Raw genomic sequence first — 20,285 nt, forward strand, 5'->3', positions numbered from 1 at the left:
GCGGCCAAAAGAGTCCTGGCTCGCGGCGCCCAGCCCCGCCCCCCTCCGCGCGGCCCAATGGCGAGCGCTCAGACTGCGGGGGGCGGGGCATGGGCGGTGGCAGCAGCGCGCGGGCGCGGCACCCGGAAGTCGGCGGCGGCGGCGGCGGAGGCGGTGAGTTCGCGGCGGGCGGCGGGCGGCGGGCGGCGGGCGGCGGGCGGCGGGCGGCGGGCGGCGGACTGCGCTCTCGGCAGGCTGCGCTCTCGGCTGGCTCAGGGCTCGGCGCTTGGGGCGCGGACTCTGGAAGCGGGGCTCAGACTCAAGGCTCGGGGTGCGGACTCGGGGTGCGAACTCGGGGTGCGGGGCGCGGACTCCGGGCATGGGGCTCAGGCGCGGGGCTCGGACTTGGGAAGCGGATGCGTCTCCCGCCCTGCTTCAGTATCCCCTTCTCGAAGTGGGGAATACACGTCCAGCGGCCGGTCCGGCGAGACTAAGCCCACCCTGGCAGAGGAAGCGTTCCTCGCGTTCCTGAAAGGTGTTTCCAGTGTCCCCGATGGAGTGGGGCGCGGGCCCCCGCAGGCAGGGCCGATGTCCCTCGGAGGGCAGCCCTGCGAGCCCGGAGCTGCGCGGTCGCCGCAGGGCGAGGGTCGGTAGGCTATACGGGTAGGTCGGCTCTGGAGCCCTGAGTCACGCTGCTCCCTCCGCGCGCCCTGCTGCGGGCGACAGCTGATGTCTGTCCCAGGGTGCAGCAAGTGCCAGGTCATCTGTGCGCCTGGACACGGCCTTCCTGGGGTAGCTGAGGTGGTCAGACCTACTCCCAGGGCATCAGGAGAGGGGGCTGGGCAGGGCTGCACCCAAGCCAAAGCCTTGGAGCCGCTGGGCTTTAACACCCCTTCCCACCCCAGGAGCTCCCGCACTTACCTCTGGGCCACAGCTTTGGTGTGGGCCTTCTGCCCTTGGACCGGTCCCTGAACGTCAGGCTCCAGTCTGTCCTCCACCAGGGATGTCGCATGATCAGCCAGGCCTCCCTGCTGTCCTGCGGTGGACCTGCCTGCTGGTGTTTTGCTGCAGCTGTTTTGCACTAGGCAGCCCTGCAGTGATGGCAGCTGTGAGGGGCGCCTGCAGCTGGTAGCTCTTGGGAAGTGCTCTCTGCCACTGGCTCTTTCATCCTCTGGGCAGACTTTTGTGGCAAGTGTTTGTTGGTCAGACATCGTTATCAGTGAAGAAGACTGTCTGTGGAGCAGATGGTGTTCCCAAGGTCACTTAGAGCCAGAGCTGGCCCTTTCTTCCTGATCCCCTCTGCCAGGAGCCCTTCTGCCTCAGATGACCTGTTGGGTGGGGTGGGGCTGCCAGAGAGGGTGGCTGTGTTGGCAGGTGGACACAGCAGAGCCTCTGTTCCCCTCTCCCCAGGTTCCCAGGGCTCCCAGTGAGTGGAGCATGTTGCTTTGGTACTCCCACCCTCTTGGACCCCTGACCATTGGCTTCAAAAGCATGGGTTCCCCAGTCCTGTGGCTTCGTGTTACTGGTGTGTCCACAGAACGCAAGCCCCTCAGACCAGGCTGCTGGCTGGCAGCTCTGGCCTGTTGCCCGGCCCCTGAGCTGTTACTGCTGCCTCACTCTTTGCATCTGTATTTGTGCGCCATCACTGGATCATGTTTTACCCTGGATGTGATGACACACAGTGTCTTGTGGACTTACTCCTGGGCTGGTGGCTGCTCTCGAAGACACCTCCTGGTGCCTGCTCGCCTGCCCGTGGGTGCTGCTTCTGAGTGCACCTGGGGCGCAGGGCTGCTGGAAGTGGGGCCACACTTGTCACTGACGCTCCAGATGTGTGAGAGCTGGGTCTATGCTTTGGCAACGTGTCAGCCAGCGCATGAGGACAGTTTGCTGGTCTGGACCTCAGCGTTTGGTGAGGGGCTCTGTGAGAATGAGGTGGCCCCTAGACCACTGAGTTCCCCTTTCAGACTATCCATGCAGCTTTTTTACCTGTCAGCTTTCTTCTTAGGTTGCAGAAATAACGGATATACCCTTAAAAGTAAAAAGGCCGGTGCCTACCTCCTAGTGTCCACTGGTGCTCAGGGTGCCCCTGCTGGGCCTTCAGGACCACGCCAGCTATAAGTGCTTGCTTCCACCTGCCTTGAGGGGCTGTGGGGACGCCCCCTTCCTGCTCTGAACCACGTGAGCCGCAGGGGCCATCTGAGACACAGCCCCCCCCCCCTGTGGTGGAGGGAGGCGGGGAGGAAGCTGTGTTCCTGCCAGGAGGGGCTGAGGTGTGGGACCTCCGTGCGTCCAGAGCCCCTCACTTGTGTTCCCCTTTTGAACCCTGAAGGGACAGTGACACTGGTGTGAGGCTGAATTAGTGCCCCTAAAACATCTCCAAGAGCTCAGGAAGGAGTATCACTGTAGAGAGCCTGCTGTGGCGAAATGCCATTTACCCGCCAAGCCAACCGACAAAGTGGGGATTGCTGCGTCCTCAGTCGTGGGCGGGGAGGAGGGCGGAGCCTCAGGGTGGGCTGGCTACTCTCAAAGGGGCAAACACCAGGCGTCCTCTGCCAAGGCCCCGAACAGCCTAGCCGGCAAATGATAGCACGGGTGGGACGCGGGGTGGAGCGCCTGCCTGCTCCTCCGCCCAAGGCCAGACAGGAGTGGGGTGCAGTCTCCAGGGCTCAGTCACCCTCCGCCTGCCAGAGGAGCAGCCTGGAGGAGGCAATCGCCCCCGCCCCTGGGCTCCCACTCACTCACCTGTGTCGCTGCCCTCCCTGCTGCCTCTGACCAGCAGCGTGTCTCCTCCCTCGGTCCAGGTGCCCTGTTTGCCTTTTCAGCAAAGGAAGTACTCTGGGGGTGCAGGCCCCCACCTCATGGCCTGGTGCTCACCTGAGTGGGTGGGTCCTTGTGCAGATCTCATGTGCTCTGTCCTGTCATGAGGAACTTTGACCAGGGCTGGGCCTGTTCTTGACCAGTCTCCTGGGAACGGCTCTTCTCCCGGCCTCTCCTGCCTCACCTCCCTGGCGCAGAGGATCATCTCGAAGCCATGCGGGGAGAAGGGCAGGGTCTGTCCACTTTCTCCTCTCTTTTCTGGATGGACAGTTCGGTTTTCCCGATGTAAACCTTGCCTACTGGAAAGGCACATGTTTTAGGTGTCTGGTTTCATGGCTGGTGCAAGTAGCTCCTGTGTGGGGGTGTGGACACCAGACCCCAGGCGTCTCCCTGCAGGTCCCCTTGTCCCCTGGACCAGGTGGCCTGCCCTGAGCTCTGTCCCCACACACAAGTCTTGCTCATTCCTCACCTCAGATAAGCACTGAGTGGTATGCTTTCTCCTGGATGGGGCCCTACGCTGTCCTGGCGTGTGGAGGGCAGACTGCACAGCCTGACAGGGGCAGCAGGGCCCTGCGCGTGTGATAACCCTACAGCACTCCCGTGCTTTGCTAAGGACGATCTGGAAGCACGCAGCCACCCGAAACTGCGCGAGCATGCTCTTGGATGACCTGAGAGTGGGAACCACCACAGAAGGGCCACTGGTCCCTGGAGCAGCCATTTGTGGTGGCAGGAGACGTGCACCTGAGCTGGGGCGCAGAGGGGCCGGATGGAGCAAGTGGCCAGGCGGGCAGCAGCGTGAGAGGCCGAGTGGGCCAGGAGGAGGGGAGGGCAGGCCCGTAAAGTGTACTCAGGAGGGGTGGCTCTGGGTGAGGGTTGGCTCTGGGTGGGCAGCTGGCAGATCAGTGTGTGGTGCCCGTTAGCCCTCTGGCTGGGCGGGGGTGGAGGGCATCCCCCTAGCATTGCTGGGCTGGGGGCACCCTGGGAGAAGGAGGGTGCGGGATGGTGGGATATGAAGCTGAGAAGAGGAAGGGCCGGGGGCAGTGGGCCTGGCTCGAATAGGGGGCGAGGGACTGGAGAGAAAGGCAGTTCCTGATGGTCCCTCCCCAGGGGCTGGCTTTCCTCTGGTCCTTCCCTCCCAATGACCGCACCTTCGTCGAGGCCACAGCCGGGGCTCTGCAGCCACACCTCTGGCGGCAGGCTGCCCAGAGACCTTGGTGGCCTTCTTTCCCATCACAGAGCCTTTCTTGCCACCGCCTTCTGGAAGGCTGGTCTGCCACCCACCAGAGTCAGCTAGGATGGGGGGTCCTGCAGCTGAGTGGGGGCTCTGCATCTGGTCTGTGAGCAGCAGTGGCCAGAGCTGCCCCCGGCCAGTGGCCTCACCCAGCGGCCAGGCATGCAGCCTGGGTTGGGGGTTGGGGGTGTGGCAGGTCTAGGCTGACCCGGTGGCCTCCTTCTCTGACAGCCCAGAGTGGCGTGTTCCCAGTGGGGCAGCCTTCTGTCCTGATGGGGCTCTGGGGGAGTGGGGTCTCAGCAGGGGTGGGCTGGCAGGACTTCTCCCACTGACCTCGGCAGCCTGGTTGCCACGGACAGCACTGGTCAGCCTTGCCCAGAGCATTCTTGTGTCTGGGAGAGACCAGTCCCCTGGGAGTGGGGGACCTGTGCCTCCTGTGCTGGACAGGAGTGGGACAGCTGGGCCTGCAACACCCAGCCTGCACCCTGTCTCCCTGCATTGCACTCTGGAGGGTTCTGCTGACCTGTCTCATCTCCTGTGTCTCATCTGCTCTTAAATCCTCTGCTGAGTGTTAGTTCGTGCTTACTGTGCTTTCTGTTTCTAAAGGTTCTTTCGGGTGCTAGGTGGAAGTCCTGGTTCTCTTTATCATGGCCCTTCCCTGCAGATCTTCCCGGGTTCCTTGTTCCTGCACTCAGAGTATGGCTGGGTTATGGGATACTTGGGGACTCGTGCAGGTTCTTGTTTGTGGTGCTTTGTTTCATTTTGTGGCCCTTTCTGACTGTCCGACTCTTCGCCCTTGAATTTAATCGTGAGACTTCTCAGAAGTCCGGGATGAAGGTGAAAACTCTGGTTTGCCCAGCACCCAGGGGCACTGCCAGTGCGGGAGCCCTTCAAATGGAGCCCCTGGGTCCCCGGTGTGGCCCTGGCTCCGCTCTTGGGGTTCTCAGGGACCACCCCCAACTTCTGCACAAGAAGTCACACACAGGCATCAGGGCCGTGTGCTGAACGTACCCCATCGTGCTCCCCGGGCGTCTGTCTGTCCCCTGCCGTCCCTGTGCAGCCTCTTTGCTGCCTGTGTCCCGGCTGCAGTGCCAGCTCTGCACTGGAGCGGTGGCCCAAGCTCGCCCTCCTGCCCCCTGGTCCAGGTGGGTGGGGTCCTCAGCGGTAGGAAAAGGCCCCCAGATGAGGGGCCTGCGTGGGGAGGGGGCGCCAAGTCCCCACTGCACAGTCCCCTCCTGCCCCCAGCGCCCCTGGGCCATGGGGGATGGAAGGCAGGTGCTGCGGTGGCCCCAGGCGAGGTGGACGTAGTGCCACCCTGCCTGGAGGTGCTGGGGCCCTGGCCAGGGGTCTGGAGCTGGTGCTGTGCCAAGGGAAGGACCAGGCCGTGCGGCTGTCTGGCCCCTGTGTGAGGGGGTCTCCCCGGCTGCACTCCTGGTGCTTGTGTCACTGCTGCCACCCCTCCAGCACCCGCGTGCCACCTCACACGTGTGTCCAGGGCCGGCAAGGTCACCGGCTTCGGGGGAAGGTCTGGCCAGTGCTGACAGGTGTGTTGACGCAGATGGGTGAGCTTGGGGTGTGCAGCATGTGGTGTCCCTCATCCAGTGAGGGTCCAGGCGTTGCGAGGCGGTTCTGTTCAGGCAAGGGAGCCTCATGGGCTTGGGAGGCAGTTCCACTTAATCAGCTCATGTTTCTTTGTCCTGCAGACCTTGTGACCCTGTGTGAGCCGCGCCACCCCTTGGGGACCCATGTGCATCATCTTCTTTAAGTTCGATCCTCGGCCCGTTTCCAAAAATGCCTACAGGTAACTGCCTTGCCCTGCACCCACTTCCTGCTGTCCTTGGTCCCCTGTGGGCACTGCATGCGGGAGGGTGAGCTGCTGCCACCCGCAGGTGGGCCCAGCGCCGCCCTCTCCGACAGTGGTCACTCAGTGTGGGCACTGGAGGAAATTCCTCCCGGGGGCAGGGACCCTGCGTCGATGTGCAAAGATGCTAACTAAGACTCAGCCCCTAAAGCTGGCTGTGTGTGCAGGACAGGAGTGAAGTGGGTCCAGGCACAGCCTATGCCTCTTGCTAGGTGCCAGGTGCCTGTGGACTGGGAGAAGTCTGGGCATTAAGGGCCGTGTTGGGGGTAGGGGGTCAGAGAAGCTGGAGGACCAGCTGGAGGAGGCGGGAGGCCGACGCCAGGGAGGGGTGAGGTGTGGTCTTGTTCCCCTCCCCGCCATGACTCTGGGCTCTGGACGGCACCCCTCCCTCGCCTGGGCATCCCAGTGGGAATCCCTTGGCATTTATCCACGTGGAGGGCCGCCATGTGCCCCTCATCCAAAGTGCATCACAGTGCAGCTGCCTGGGAAGTTCTCGTCATTTCCACATCTGGACCAGAGATGATATGAACCATTTCAGCCAGCTCCTTGGATTTGAGCCACCACACAGAGCCACGGACACTGCTGCCTGACATCGTGGCTGAAATAAGTCATTCCAGGCTGGGGGCAGGGAAAGAAGAGTGCCTGACGTCCCTTCCTGCAGGGCAGCAGGCAGCAGGGCCAGGCTGGGGGCTGGGAGATGACCCTGAACAGCCCCTGGACAGAGTGAGCTGTGTGGGTCAGGGTCCATCCCATGGACAGAACCTCAGCATAGTGACTCGAGCAGGGAAATCTGATGGACAGAGTTACTAACTATTGTGGGATCCGAGTGCCCAGGGCAGAGACCGTCCTCCCCCTGGGCTGAGATCCACCCCTAGCTGGGTGGCACGGCCATGGCACACGGGGTGACCAGGAGCTCTCTGGGCTGCCTGAAGTCCTCCCACTCGATGCTGGCAGCCGTCTGGGGCGAGTGGTGCTGCTTCCTGCTGGTGCTGGGGCAGCCATGTGTGTCACCTGCCCCTCAGGTCTCTGGCTGAGACTCAGCGCTTCTCCCAGATGTGATCCAAGCCACGGTAAATGTGCACCTCTGGGCGACATCTAAAGTTCCGCAGGGTTTTCCTGTTGGTGTGGGACGGTGAGGGGGGCTTCCGGCTCCAGGGGTGCCAGCCGTGCGGGGCTGGGGCTGCCTTGTGAGGGATAGCACAGCAGCCTGTGCAGAGAGGCCATTGAGCTGAACCCAGCCCGTCTGAGACTGAGGAGGGCCCGTCGGCACCTGGAGGGAAGGGCCCAGGGCAAGGCCATCAGCACAGGGCCCAGAGGCCACTCAGCAGCTCCGAGTGTCCGCTCGTCCTGACCCCAGAGCCTGGGCTGCCTCCACTCTCGGCTGTATTAGTGCGCAAGCACCTGTTCATGCCTCGCTTTCAGTCCTTTTGATTAAGTGCCTGGAAGTGGAAAGCCCTGAATCGAGTGGCACTCCTGTGTTTGACTTTCTGAGGAACCGCCAAGTTGATTTCCTTGTGCGCCTTCTGATGGCCGTGCCACAGGCTCCCCGCAATGTCAGTCAGTCCGTGTCAGGACCCGTGACAGGACAGAGCCGTGGTGACTTGCCGTCCCTAGGACTGCCCTGGGCTGATGTGCTGCCCGCCTGTAGTGCTGGGGCCTTGGCTGGCGCTGGACCCGGGAGTGGGAGCGAGAGCCTCGAAGCAGAACCGTCTCGCCCACTGGCAGTTCGGCTGAACAGCGGCTCTGGATAGGAGCAGCCCAGCCCTCGGGCTCCTGGACAAACAGACATCTGACTCCTCGTTCTACAGGGCATCTGGAGTCAGCGGACAGAGGCTCTGTTCTTTCGCTTTTATCTTTTCCCTAATTTGTCCTCTCTGGAGTCTTCTCAAGAATCCGAACCAGAAGTGATGGCACCAGCCTGGTTTGGGCATGGCCTCCTGGCCTCCCACCCGGCTGACACGGATGTGAGACAAGCAGCCAGAGGAGGGACACTGGGTACCTAACGGGGGACCTGGGACCTGAGCACAAGACCTGACCCACCCTCACTGGAGGGCCTGGCCCCCTCAGCACAGTCTTCCCACTCACTCGGGGATGTGGCATCTCCTTCTGCTAACCACTGTCCAGCCAGCTTCCACCAGGACGGGACTGGGCTGTGTCTCAGAAGGGACAGAACCAATGTGGCTGGGGTCAAGGGTCAGGGCCTGGCAGCCCCTTCCCTCAGGAAGCCTCCCTCGACCTGGGGCTGGGGCCCAGGTCAGAGCTTGGCAGTTGGAGCTACAGAGCATCCTTCTGTGAACAGCCAGGCTCATATTGGGCAGCGACCCCCACTCTGGGTGTGTACCCTGAGCCCCAGCACAGCCCTTAAGCTGGCTGTGTGGAGGGACAGAGTGGCCACAGGCTGAACAGGTGTCCTGGGGTTGGTGAGGGTTTGGGCAGCCCCTGGCCAGGGTGGCATGGGCAGTGTGCATGGGGGACACCCTGGGCACACGGTAGAAACGCTCCCACAGCCCTGGCGGTGGTGCCAGTGCTGGTTTCCCTTCAGTTCTGTGAACGTCTTTGTTAATTCACATTTTACCAAGAGCAGATGTTCGTGAAGTCAGTGAGTCAACACAGACATTACTTCTGACCTTTGAAGATCTGATCACTGACTTGACAGACCTGGTTTCAGATGCAGTGTGGCCGCGGGGGGCATGGGGGGCCCCCCCGCCATCCAAGCCCTCCCACGTTGCTGCAGACGCACAGCATCCTGGTTAGGGGAGAGGAACTGCGGCTCCCCGCTGTCACCCAGGCCTCAGCCCTGCTCTCTTCCTCAGGCTCATCCTGGCCGCCAACAGGGACGAATTCTACCACAGGCCGTCCAAGGCCGCGGACTTCTGGGGGAGCAACCACGAGGTCCTCAGCGGTGAGTCTGCCGGGTGGAGGTGGCCCGGAGCGGCTCTAGCCATACGGCTCTTCCCAGCGCACATGCGGGAGGAGGAGGTGGAGACAGCTGGGTCTCACGGACCGGACTCCCAGCCGGCATCCAGGGCGGCATTGGGGTGAGCGCCTGGAGCTGTGCGCCCAGCACTGTCCACATGGCTTTCCATGCCTGGATCTGCACAGAAGCGGCTGGGAAGTGAGGGTTTATTTGGACCCACCTCCCACTGTGGTGGGACTCCGGGGAGGTGTGAGGCCAGGCTGATCACTGAGAAGCATCGTGGTTTTGCCTGCAAGAGCCTGGGCGTGTGTCTGTCTGAAAATGTTTCTGTTGTGCACAAGTGCCCCGGGCTCCAGGGAGAGTGGCCTGAGATGGGGGAGCAGAGGCCCGGCCAGTGTGTCCCGGGGGCTGGTGAGGAGCCCATGGGGACAGAGTGGAGGTGGGGCACCTCTGGCCCACTGTGCTGCAGCCTTCCCGGGACCTTTGGACTGGGAGTAGTGTCTGTCTCAGTGTGGGCAGGGTCAATCCGGAGGGCATGCGGACAGGTCATCTGTAAGACAGGCACCAGGCCAGTGCAAGGGGGAGGCCTGGGGGTTCTCTGCCTGCCGAGCTCCTACGAAGGCCTCCTGGGGGCTGCAGTTGGGCAGTGGTGCCACAAGAGAGGAGGACAGGGATGGTGAGACCGAGACGGGGGTCTGGCAGGTGGCGGGGAAAGCTGTGAGCAGGGCCCCCGGGGTGGTGAGAGCAGGAGGGAGAAGAGGCCAGGTCTCCACTGTCTCAGCCTTGTCAGGAGACCTGGGACATGTGCAGACAGGAGTGCGGGGTGGAGGGGTGGGCCCTGCTGCATGAGCTCTGGGGCTCAGGGGCCAGGGCTCAGGTAGGTGGGGTCCTCAGTGGAGCCATGGGGATGGAGGAGCAGGCCTGTGGGGCCGTGGGAGCAGGGCACAGGGGAGCTTGTGAGCACAACCAGGACCACCCTGGCCACCCTGGGCTAGGAGGGAACAAAGCAGCTGTGGGGATGGGCAGATCTTGTATGTCACTGCTGGAGGGCACAAATTGGGGGCTGATCCCTTGGAAGGGGAGCAGGAGGCAGCTCTGGGGGGACTTTTGTAGATGAAATTATGGAGGCTCAGATGAAGAGTCAGCCTGCCTGGGTCCCTCTGCTGTCCTGGCCCCTCAGGCCCCCGCTGCCCTGCCCAGGAGATCCCAGGTGCACCCTCTCCCAGTGTCGGTGTTGCCAAGTCATGCACAGAATCACAGCCATGCATCAGTGTTGTGGAGCTTGGTAGACATGGAGAGGATGTGTGGGTTGTTTCTCCAAATGCTTTTCTGGCTCCTGCTGTTTCTTCTCAGCCTCTCCCCGCTCTGCCCCAGTTACACACGTGTCAGTTTATTTGAAGTCGTCCCACGTTTCAGTGATGCTCAGTTAATTTTTATAAACCCTTCTTTCTCTCTGCTTCTTTTTAGATAGCTTCTATCACCATATTCTCAAGTCCTCAGGTCTTTTCTTCTTCAGTGTCTAACTGGCTTCTAATCCTGGTCTGCATATTTTTTATCTCACACATTGTAGTTTTTATCTCCAGAAATTCAGCTTTTCTGTCTTTCTCATCTGGATCCTGGTCCTTGGCCAGATGTGGACGCTTCACTCATGGTTTGTTGGAGGCTTCGTGCCCTGGATATGAGTCCTTGGTGGGTAACATGTCACCACCCACTTTGTTAATGACACCCTTCGGTAAGCGAGTGTTTTGTCTTAATGGAGTGCAGTTTATCTTCTCTTTTTATGGTTTGTTCTTCTCATGTCTTATCCAAAAAGTCTTTGCCTGTTGCAAGGTCAAAAGGTGTTTTCCTCTATGTGCTTCTCGAAGCCCTCTGATTTGGGGTTTTATGTTTTGGTCTGTGATTCATCTCACATTAAATTTTGCCTGTGGTGGGAGGCAGGGGTTGAGAGTCATGCCCATCTGTTCACCATTCTGTCATCACTGGTGGGTGTTCTGTGGCCATTGTGTTGCTGTGGCCAACCAGCTAAAACTCAGTGGAACACATGTGTGTGGATCTATTGTGGACTCTTGTGTCCCACTGATGTGTCTTGGTTTCCACGGCTTCTGAGCAAGTGTGGAAAGCAGGTGGTGGAGCCCTGTGGCTCTCTCCGTCGCTGGGAGACCTATGGCCTTCCTGAGCTTCAGAGCCAGCCTGTGAACATGGTTACACACAGGCCTGCTGGTCTTCACTGGGATTATGTCCACTCTCTTGGTCTTTTGGGGAGAAGTGTCACCCTGACCACATCAAGTCTCCCTTCCTTTAGACCTGTCTGATCCAGTTAGATTGTTCCTCAGCACACACGTCTTTCCTATAGCGTTTTCCTAAAAGTTTTAAAAGTCATTCAGTGCTGTTGTAGATGACTGTTTAAATTCTCATCTTCCAGTTCTTGCTGATGTTAACTTATTAGCTCTAGAGGATTTTTTTTTGAGATTCCTTTTGGATTTTCTTCATACACGATTCTGTCGCGTAAAAATAGGGACAGTTTCACTTCTTCCTGATCTTTGGTTGTTTTCTTCTACTATTATGACTTACTACTGTTATAAAAATAGTATTTTAGTTACAGCCATTTTTACTCTGGTCTTCCAGTAAAATGACCCTCTAGTCTCAGGAGACTCCCCCATGGCCCATCTGCAGGGGCCCTTGGCTGTGGAGGGTTGTAGCCGGCAGGCTCCTAATGAAGGGCCCACCACCCAGGCACTGGGATGTGTTGTGCAGGGGCCCAGGGCCCACCACGCAATGGCTACTGGGGCTCCCATGGGCCTCAGATGTCATCGTCGGGCGAGGGTCTCTCCCACATACCCCTGTGGAGTTCCAGCCCCCATTCCACAGCCAGGGCTGCTGGGCTGAGCCTGCGTGTCCCCAGGATGTGGGCAACAGGGTGGGACTGGAGGTAACACTGTCCTGTGCTCAGGGCTCGACATGGAGGAGGGCAAGGAAGGCGGCACATGGCTGGGCATCAGCATGCGGGGGAAGCTGGCAGCTCTCACCAACTACCTGCAGCCCCGGCTGGACCGGGACGCCCGGGGCCGAGGTACATGGGGCTGGGTGGGCGGGAGGGTGGCGGGGAAGAGGGCATGGTTCCAGGGCCCTGGCTGGCCACACTGGGAGCCACCCTCGGCCTCGTCATGTGACTCCCATCCTTGGCCGCGGCGTCACTCCTGACTATTGTGTCATTGTCCCCCACCTGTCCAGTGGACACTGTCCCCACTGAAGACCTGTCCTCTGTGCTGGACTTCCACATGGGGGCATAACATGGGGGAAAACTGTCAAAGCCCAACAAAAACTGAGTTCCTGGTGCCCACCTCCCTAGCTGCCGGGTCAGTGTGGCGGGGTGGCCGGCCTTGGGGAACTGTTGGTCTCCCCGGGAGAGGGGCTCACCCCTGCTGCCCTGGACATGGGTGTCTGTCTCCTGCCATAGGTGAGCTTGTGGCCCAGTTTCTGACCACCGATATGGACTGTCTGACCTACCTGAAGAAGGTCTCGGCGGAGGGCCACCTGTACAACGGCTTCAACCTCATAGCAGCCGACCTGAGGTGGGTCCACCAGGCGCTGCTCGGGCCTGGGTCGCAGCTCAGCAGGCAGCGGGGAGCCATGGCATCTGTGGCAGACCCTCCAGGGATGCCGCTCCTGGTGGGCTGGGTGAGCGTCCCCGGTCCAGCCCCTCCCAGACGCACTGGCGGGGGGGGCTTGGGCAGCAGAGCTGAGGCGGGGGCTGCCCCCCCCGCACCCTGTGACTGCACGAGGGCTGTTGGCTTCTGCCATGAGAGCCAGAGCAGGACTGTGTTGGGCCGTCTCCCCAAGTCTCCTCCCCGAGTCTGTGGCTGGGGTCCCTAGTCTCTGGTGGACAGAGGTGTCCCAGCTAGAGAACCTGGCCCACATGGTATTCGGTGCTGCTGAGTGCTGGGTCCCACAGTGGTGTCCCCAGGGGGTCCATCTGAGTGGGTGCCAGGCTCACAGCAGGTTCTGGGAGGGCTCGGCTCCCAGGACCCTTCTGGAGATGCCAGGGAACACAGAGCTGCCCAAGCCACCCTCTGTTGCCAGCAGACTTGGGGGTGGGGCAGACAGGCGAGCGGGGCAGGAGAGGGTGGAGGGTCCTGTTGTTAGGGCTGGAGGAGCGGGCCCCACATGGGAGCATGGGTCCTGGAGCCTCAGGGGCACCTGTGCTGGGGGAGAGGTTCAGAAGTCAGGTTGCTGGGACCCTGCGGGGGCCAGGGCCATGTAGGGATGCCGCAGTCGGGGTGTTGCCAGGCCCATGCAGGGCATACAGAGAGGTGCGGCAGGCCATGGATGCTCAGCAGCCCCCAGGCCCACCCATCGGCCGCGCCTCTGCCTGCAGACTCTGCACCTCCACTCGGGCACCCTGTGTGCCTGGCGCTCTTAAGTTCAGACAGGCAGGCGACAGGCAAGGCTCCTGCTGGTGGCCACCAGGCTGGGAGGGACACCTGCTGGCAGGACTCGCATCACAGGTTCCGGGCACTGGCTGGCTGTCTTTGCGCCGTGGCCTGACTTCTCAGGGCACATTTGCCTCTGCAGCTCCAGGGCCTGGGCCCTGGCCACTCACAGCTGTGCCCTCCATGGCGGCCTCCGACCCAGGGCTGGCTAAGGGGGCCCACCTCCTGCTGCAGATACAAGCCCCCAGGCGAGGTGACTGCCAGTGCCTGGGAGGTTGGCGGGAGTCACTCAGGGCCCTCGTCTCCTGGGGGGCACCCCAGGGCCTGCACCCAGGGCTGCTGGTCAGATGCTGGTGGGTGGTGGCAGGCGATGGGCACAGGGTACGTCTGCACACAGGTAGGGGCTGCTGTGGACGGTCCCCGCGCACACGGCCTGACTGGTCAGGGGCGGGAGGGGCAGTGCTATGGCCAGGAAGGGTGTGGCGAGGCCCTGGCAGGGTGTCTACCCCTCTGATACCCAAGGGGGGCTCCTGGACTGGAAAGAGTCCATCTTTAGCTTACAGGAAAGGCATTCCAATTCGCAGTGGAGAGATTTACTGTGATGTTTAGGAACTAAAACACTTTCAGCTCTGGAGCACTTTAAACTGATTTAAGTGCACACTTAGCGTGTGAAGGTCTGAAAACATCTCCAGCTCTGTGTTCAGAAGCCTCAGTCACCCCGGGGCACCCATCCCATCCATGGGCGCTCAGCAGTGAGCATGGGGGTGGGGGCTGCAGCCTCGCGAGGAGACGTGGGCATTCGTGGGGACAGTTGTCACCATAGGCAGCCTCGAGTGCCCACACCTGGGGGCGTTCAGCAAGGCAGGACAGTCTGTTAGACCACTCCCAGGCCACTGGTCCCTGCGGTCACCCAGGAGTTGGGAGCCAGGGATACGATGACCCTGCCTGTGAGGCCCTGTCCCTACTGCGTGGCTTCCAGCCTCATGCTGCCACCAGCAGTGGCGCCGGGGCCCGGGCTGTGGAGGTCGTGGGGTGGCGACAGGGCAGGACACCCTGAGGCTCCCGGCTGACCCTTTCTCCCCTCTGGTCTGCAGCACAGAGAAGGGAGATGTTGTTTGTTACTATGGAAACCGGGGGGATCCCAAGCCTGTCGTCCTGGCACCAGGTGAGCCTGCAGGGTGGGTAGCACCGGGTGGGGACACCGGCACTGCTCAGGGACTAGGTGCTGCTGAATTTCTCCCCTGGGACGTGCCAGATGGCCTGTAGCGACCGAGGCTCACTGGATCCATGTCAGGCTGCCCTTTCCCAGCACCCAACCCACAGCTGCCTGGGGAGAACTGGAGACTAGAAGGCTGAGGATGCAGAGGACCCCCCACCCAATTCTGTGTGCTGGCCAGTGGCCCTTGTGGAAGTATCTGGAAACCACCTCCATGATGCCCTCAGTCGTGACTGGAGATACTAGTTTTCTGCCAAGTCACTGGAAGAAATTCTTTTCAATTACATCCTAGTGTTTCATCCCTGAGCCTGCCCCTCCTGGTCCATGTCTCCTTTTTTTTTTTTTTTCAGTAACAGCTCTATTGAGGTATATATATATTTAAAACATGCCACCCAGTTCACCCATTTAAGTGTGCCCTTCAGTAGTTTTTAGTTTATTCACAAAGTGGTGCAACTATCACCAAAATCTAATTCCAGAACGTTTTTATCACCTTAAGAGGAACCTGCATCCACTGACCCTGGCGGTTATTCCCCATCTCCCTGCCTCCGGCGCCTGGAAACCAGTGATCCACTTTCTGTCTCTGGATTTGCCCGTTCTGCACATTTTATAGAAATAGTCTCAGATACTACGTTGCCTTTTTCATCTGGCTTCTTTCGCTTTGCGTCTTGCTTTCAAGGTTCACCCGTGTGGTAGCACGTATTATGGCTTCATTTCTTTTTTGTTTTTAATTTTTTTTAATTCTTTTTTGGGGGGGTAATTAGGTTTATTTATATATTTTTTTAACAGAGGTACTGCGGACTGAAGCCAGGACCTCGTGCATGCCAAGCATGCGCTCTACCGCAGAGCTTTACCCCCACCTCCATTCCTTTTTATGGCTGAGAAATATTCCACCATGTGGATGTCCTGCCTTTTCTTTATCCATCATCTGTTGATGGACACTAGGGTTGTTTCTACCTTTTGGCTGTTGTGGAAAATGCTGCCATAAACATTTGTTACAAGTTTTCATGTGGAAACATGTTTTCATCTCCCTTGTGCACATACCCAGGGGTGGAGTTGCTGGATCCTAAGGTCACTGTTTAACCTTTTGAGGAATTGCCAGACTGTTTTCCAAGGCAGCTGTGCTGTTTTATCTCCCTACCAGCAACTTACGAGATTCCAATTTCTCCACATCTTTGCCAATACTTGTCATCATCTGACTTTCTGATTACAGCCATCCTAGGGAGTATGAAGTGGTGTCTCATGGTGGTTTTGATTTGCATTTTCCTGCAGGTTAGTGACGTTGAGCAGCTTTTCATGTGCTTATTGGTCAGTTGTATATCTCGTTTGGAGAAATGTCTATTTAAGTCCTTTGTCTATTTTTAAATTAGGTCATTTGTCTTTTTATTATTGAGTTGTAGGAATTGATTTAACTATCCTAAATATAAGTCTCTTATCAGATACCTGATTTGTAAATATTTTCTCTCATGCTATGGGTTTATTCACTTTCTTGTTGGTCTCTTTTGAACCACATCATTTTACAATTCAGTGAAGTCTAATTTATGTATTTTTTCTTTTGTTGCTCGTGCTTTTGGCATCACATCTAAGAACACATTGCCTAATCTAATGCAGCTTTTCCTGTTTTCTTCTAAGAGTTTCATGGTTTTAGCTCTTATGCTCAGGTCTTTGGCACATTTTTGAACAGACTCTCCTGTGTGGTGTGAGGTACGGGTCCTGCTCTATTCCTTGCTTGTGGCTACCAGGTGCCTGCTAGATACAGTGTGGTGATGTGCGTGCTGATGGTGTAGCTGTGGGGCCCCTGCAGAGCCAAGTGACTGGAGTCAGGTCACACGTGGCCAGTTTCCTCCCCTGCAGTCTGGCAGCAGCAGAGGGTGGCGGCTTCCGTCCTTGGTGCGTCTTTCAGGCTGGATGACTCCGGTTTGCTGACCCTGCTGCCCACATGGCCCCTGAGAAGCCCCTCTTCTCCAGGGGCGTCTGCTCTGCCTGACATATGATGCCTTCTGTTGACCTGCTGAGACCCTCCAGCTCCCCCAGCCAGGGTCCAGCCAGCGGGCAGAGGTGGGCATGGGGTGTCTCAGTGTTGGTGGGCTCCCTGACAGCCAGCTGATGCGGGCAGGCGCCCTTTTGGCCTCAGGCTGCTGATGCTTCCAACCTCGACCTTCTCAGGTGGACCCACATCTGGCAGCTTTCCTTGCTGAGAGATGGAGTGGGGAGGGGTGTCCTTCTTGGGTGCCCCTTCCTTCACCCGGCCAGATTTCGGGTTCTTTATTCTCATCACCTCTCCCTTGAGGCCCTGTGGCGTCTCCTATAGACATTGGGCACCATGAGTTCTCAGGATGCTTGTAGAGAAGGTGCCACAGGGTGGGGCCGCCTGGCCTCAGTGCCCCTCAGCCAGCGCTGCGGGGCCTGTGCACTGGCCGAGCTGACCCCTCCTCACAGGGACCTACGGGCTGAGCAATGCGCTGCTGGAGACGCCCTGGAGGAAGCTGTGTTTTGGGAAGCGGCTCTTCCTGGAAGCTGTGGAGCGGAGCCAGGCGCTGCCTAAGGAAGCCCTCGTGGCCCAGCTCCTGGATGTGCTCAACAATGAGGAGGCGTGAGTGGGTGTGCCCCCCACCAGCTGGCTCTGAGAGCTGGCTCTGTCCTTCCCCAGCTCGGAGCCCACAGGTGCTCATGTTCCCAGGTCCTGGGGAAGTTCCTGGCGGCCCTGGCACAGGGACTGGTTTGGCGATCGCTGTCCTGTGTCCTCGGCCCAGCAATGGGTTCCTAAGTAGAGGGCTGGATGGAGGCCCTAGGCCTTGCCTGGAAAGTGCACGGAGTACTTGTGTTCCCCCAGCCACCTTCCAGGGCGCCATGGGGCTGATGGACAGTGGCGGGTAGGTGGGGGCGGCCAGCGGCGACCCCTCCGATGCCCTTCCAGGCAGCTGCCGGACCCGGCCATCGAGGATCAGGGCAGGGAGTACGTGCAGCCCATCCTCAGCAAGTACGCGGCTGTGTGCGTGCGTGGCCTGGACTACGGCACCAGGTGTGATAGGTGGGCCCAGGGCATCTCGACCATCCCCTGAAGAACCACCTTCCCCAGCTCCCCTGCAGCCTCCCCTGTCTACAAGCAGCTGCCATTTCAGCCCTGGGGCCGTGGGACGAGCAGACTCACAGTTAATGGTCACGTGCAGAATGCACACCGGCTCCCAGGGCGCTGGAGGTTGGGCAGAAGGCTCCTGGCCCTCCCCCAGCCCCTACAGAGCCCAAGAGGCCAGGATAGCATTGGCATGCTGGTGTCAGCAAATCCCTGTGGCCCAGGGATCCCACTGCCGGATCTTCCCCTCTTGCCCTACATGACTGTGACTGCAGGGGGGCCTGTGTGACCAGGATCTCAGCCTGGGGACGTTACTTCACCCCAGGAGAGGGGCGGCACTGGTCTCCCCTGCAGGATGAGGATGCTGGGAGGGAGAGGTCGTCATCTGCACGGGGGTGTTGTCTGCTGTCCTGGCAAGGTCCCACCTGCCTCTCCCTCCCAGGCAGTCGAGGAGTGCTGTGCGTGGCTCCTCTGAGGGCAGCCCCGTGCTGTTCTGAGGTGGCTGGGATGCACAGAGGGGGAGTGGCCCGGCCACCTGGCCTGGAGGAGATGGTGGCCTCCTTGCATGGCCACGTCTGCTTGGGCTTGGCTGTCCCAGGCTCCTGGGTGCCAGCCTTGTGCTGGGCTGGGGACCTGCAGCAACTGTGACATTCAGGCCTGGCCCTTGGTGCCAACATTGCCGAGGACTCAGGCAGGGTCCTCGGCTGTGACAAGTGCTAGCCGATGCCAGGGTGATGTCATAGCTGTGCCTGGTCTCTGGGTTCAGTGGGCTGAGTGTAAGCGGGAGCAGCCCTTCTGTTCCTGTGGGTGGGAGTGATTGGGCTTTCCCTCCAGGCGACCTGGCTGAGGGCGAGGGCTTCGGGCAGGGGGTGGACGTGGGCAGCCCTCCATCCTCCAGGAAATGAGAGCTTCACGTCCTCTGTGTGTGGGAGGGGGTGGGGGATGGCAGGCAGGGCCAGCATGATGTGTGTGGCCTTTCCTGATGGTTTTCAGGGCCAGCCAGGGAGCTCCATGCCCCACAGGCTCAGGGCCCAGACACCCAAGAGGGGCCCATCCAGTCCCCGAGGCTGAGGCCACTGCTCACTTGTGACCCACCTTGAGCTAGGCCAATGCTCAGCAAGACCCCAGGGGTGGTGGGTTTGCCCCTTCTGCCTGGGATTTGACTCCATCTGGGGCTCTGAGCGGCGTGCTGAGCGCCATGCTGAGCGCCATGGGCTGAATGTAGGCCATGCTCTCTTCCAGAACCAACACCGTCATCCTCGTGGATGCTGACGGGCACGTGACTTTCACAGAGCGCAGCATGCTGGGCACGGACCCCTCCCGCTGGGAGACCAGCACCCATGAGTTCAGGCTGAAGAGCTAAGCTGCCCCCAGGTGTGGCCAGGGACTACTGGAAGGCCCTGCCATGTGTACTGTCTGCGACTCAGCCAGCTTCCCTCAAGGGCCAGCGCCCTCCGACTGATGTGAAGTATCTCTGTCCCCGTGTCTAGCTCTGGTCCACCCTTCTGCCCATGGGGGTGAGAGTCCCATGGGCAGGTCTGGGGCAGGCCCCGGTGTGCTGTGCTTCCCCCTGGCCTGTACACAGAAGTGCACGCACAGGCACACCTACAGGTACACGGGGACACACGCACACACTCCTGGATGTACACACCCACGTGGGCCACAGCGCAGAGGTGTGTGCTCACCCACATGTGCTTCTGGCCAGTAAGTCTTGCTATGATCAAAAGAGTAAGGGTGGACTTCTGTTTCAAAGTGGCCTCTCGTCTCTGGGGCGTAGCCCAGTTCCTGACAGCCAGACCTGCTCCTGGAGAGGAGACAGGCCACATCTGGAATGAGGAAGAAGGAAAACAGTCTCCACAGCAGAAGCACAGCTCGGTTGGTGGGTCCAGAGGCTCTGCGTGTGCTGGGGGTCCTGTGCGTGCTGGGTTAGTTTGCCTGCCTGTCAGGCTTGCTGGTTCTGGGCAGGCCACCTCAGTGAGGGGACACAGCTGCCCCAGCCGTTTCCTTCTCCTGGGGACTCAAACGTCATCGCAATCTGTGCATGAGTGTGAGGCACCGATAATAAAGCTCCGAGGCCACGGTGACGGGACGATCAGGCTGCTGTGCAAGGGCTCGGGGGCTGCTCTCCTGGCCTGCGGGAACTCCCAGGGTGCAGACCCTGGTGCAAGGCTCTTTCCACTCCTCATTTTGCTCACGGCTCCTGTGTACCACGATGGAAGCCCGAGGGTCTGTCAGCCTGTCCCTCTTCTGTCTTTGGGCAGAGACCAGGATGCACGGGACATGGTAGGTGGTGGTTACAGGGCCTCCTGAGCTGGGCCAAGGAGCCGGGACTTCATCTGGGTGCAGGTGGAAACCCGGGGCCCCCGAGGGAGCAGTGTGGTCAAGCCTGCACTCGGTGGAGCCCTGAGGCCAGGGGATGGCAGGAAGGGCTGGAATTCAAGATAAGAGGGCAAACCACTTGCCCCCTGGTTTAGGGTAGACGCTCTGGCATTCCTGTTCCCAGCTGGGGTGGAGCATTTAGGGGTCCTGGGTCTCTCCCCTCCTCCCGTCCAACGCCCTCCTTGGGCTACTTTGAACTGAGAAGAAAAGTGCTTGCGCACAGCCAGGCTTGACAGGGGCTCTTGGTGTGCTTCAGCCGAGGCCCCTGGGCCCCCACAGGTCCAGCTGAGCCACGACAAGCCAGGCTTCCAGCTCCAGCACCGCCAACGCCCTGTATCTGCCTCAGCAGACCACTCCTGTCACAGACCAGGTCCCCACACCAGCA

The 20,285-nt window shown here is 60.0% G+C and overlaps 1 protein-coding gene across 4 annotated transcripts; it reads left to right on the forward strand.

Moving 5' to 3' along the window:
• Positions 1-93: 93 nt before the first annotated feature.
• On the forward strand, positions 94-19,610 carry TANGO2 (transport and golgi organization 2 homolog). Of its 4 annotated transcripts, none has more exons than XM_074356046.1 (9): positions 94-153; positions 5,731-5,828; positions 8,702-8,790; positions 11,756-11,875; positions 12,263-12,377; positions 14,330-14,400; positions 16,888-17,041; positions 17,366-17,470; positions 18,764-19,610. In XM_074356046.1, the coding sequence occupies exons 2-9, from the start codon at positions 5,773-5,775 to the stop codon at positions 18,882-18,884; spliced, it is 831 nt and encodes a 276-aa protein (XP_074212147.1). In that variant the 5' UTR covers positions 94-153; positions 5,731-5,772; the 3' UTR covers positions 18,885-19,610. The 4 variants fall into 4 exon arrangements, with proteins under 4 accessions (XP_074212147.1, XP_074212148.1, XP_010955252.1 ...); XM_010956950.3 differs by lacking the exon at positions 94-153 and adding an exon at positions 194-310; XM_010956951.3 differs by lacking the exon at positions 94-153 and adding an exon at positions 364-642.
• The last annotated feature ends 675 nt before the right edge of the window (positions 19,611-20,285 follow it).

Source organism: Camelus bactrianus, chromosome 32 (assembly GCF_048773025.1).
Source record: "Camelus bactrianus isolate YW-2024 breed Bactrian camel chromosome 32, ASM4877302v1, whole genome shotgun sequence".
Lineage (NCBI taxonomy): Eukaryota > Metazoa > Chordata > Mammalia > Artiodactyla > Camelidae > Camelus > Camelus bactrianus.

Coding starts and splice junctions, on each gene's coding strand:
- TANGO2 (XM_074356046.1), top strand. CDS start 5,773: ATGTGCATCATCTTCTTTAAGTTCGATCCTCGGCCCGTTTCCAAAAAT. Junction 8,791..11,755: donor CAACCACGAGGTCCTCAGCG/GTGAGTCTGCCG, acceptor TCCTGTGCTCAG/GGCTCGACATGGAGGAGGGC. Junction 12,378..14,329: donor CTCATAGCAGCCGACCTGAG/GTGGGTCCACCA, acceptor TCTGGTCTGCAG/CACAGAGAAGGGAGATGTTG.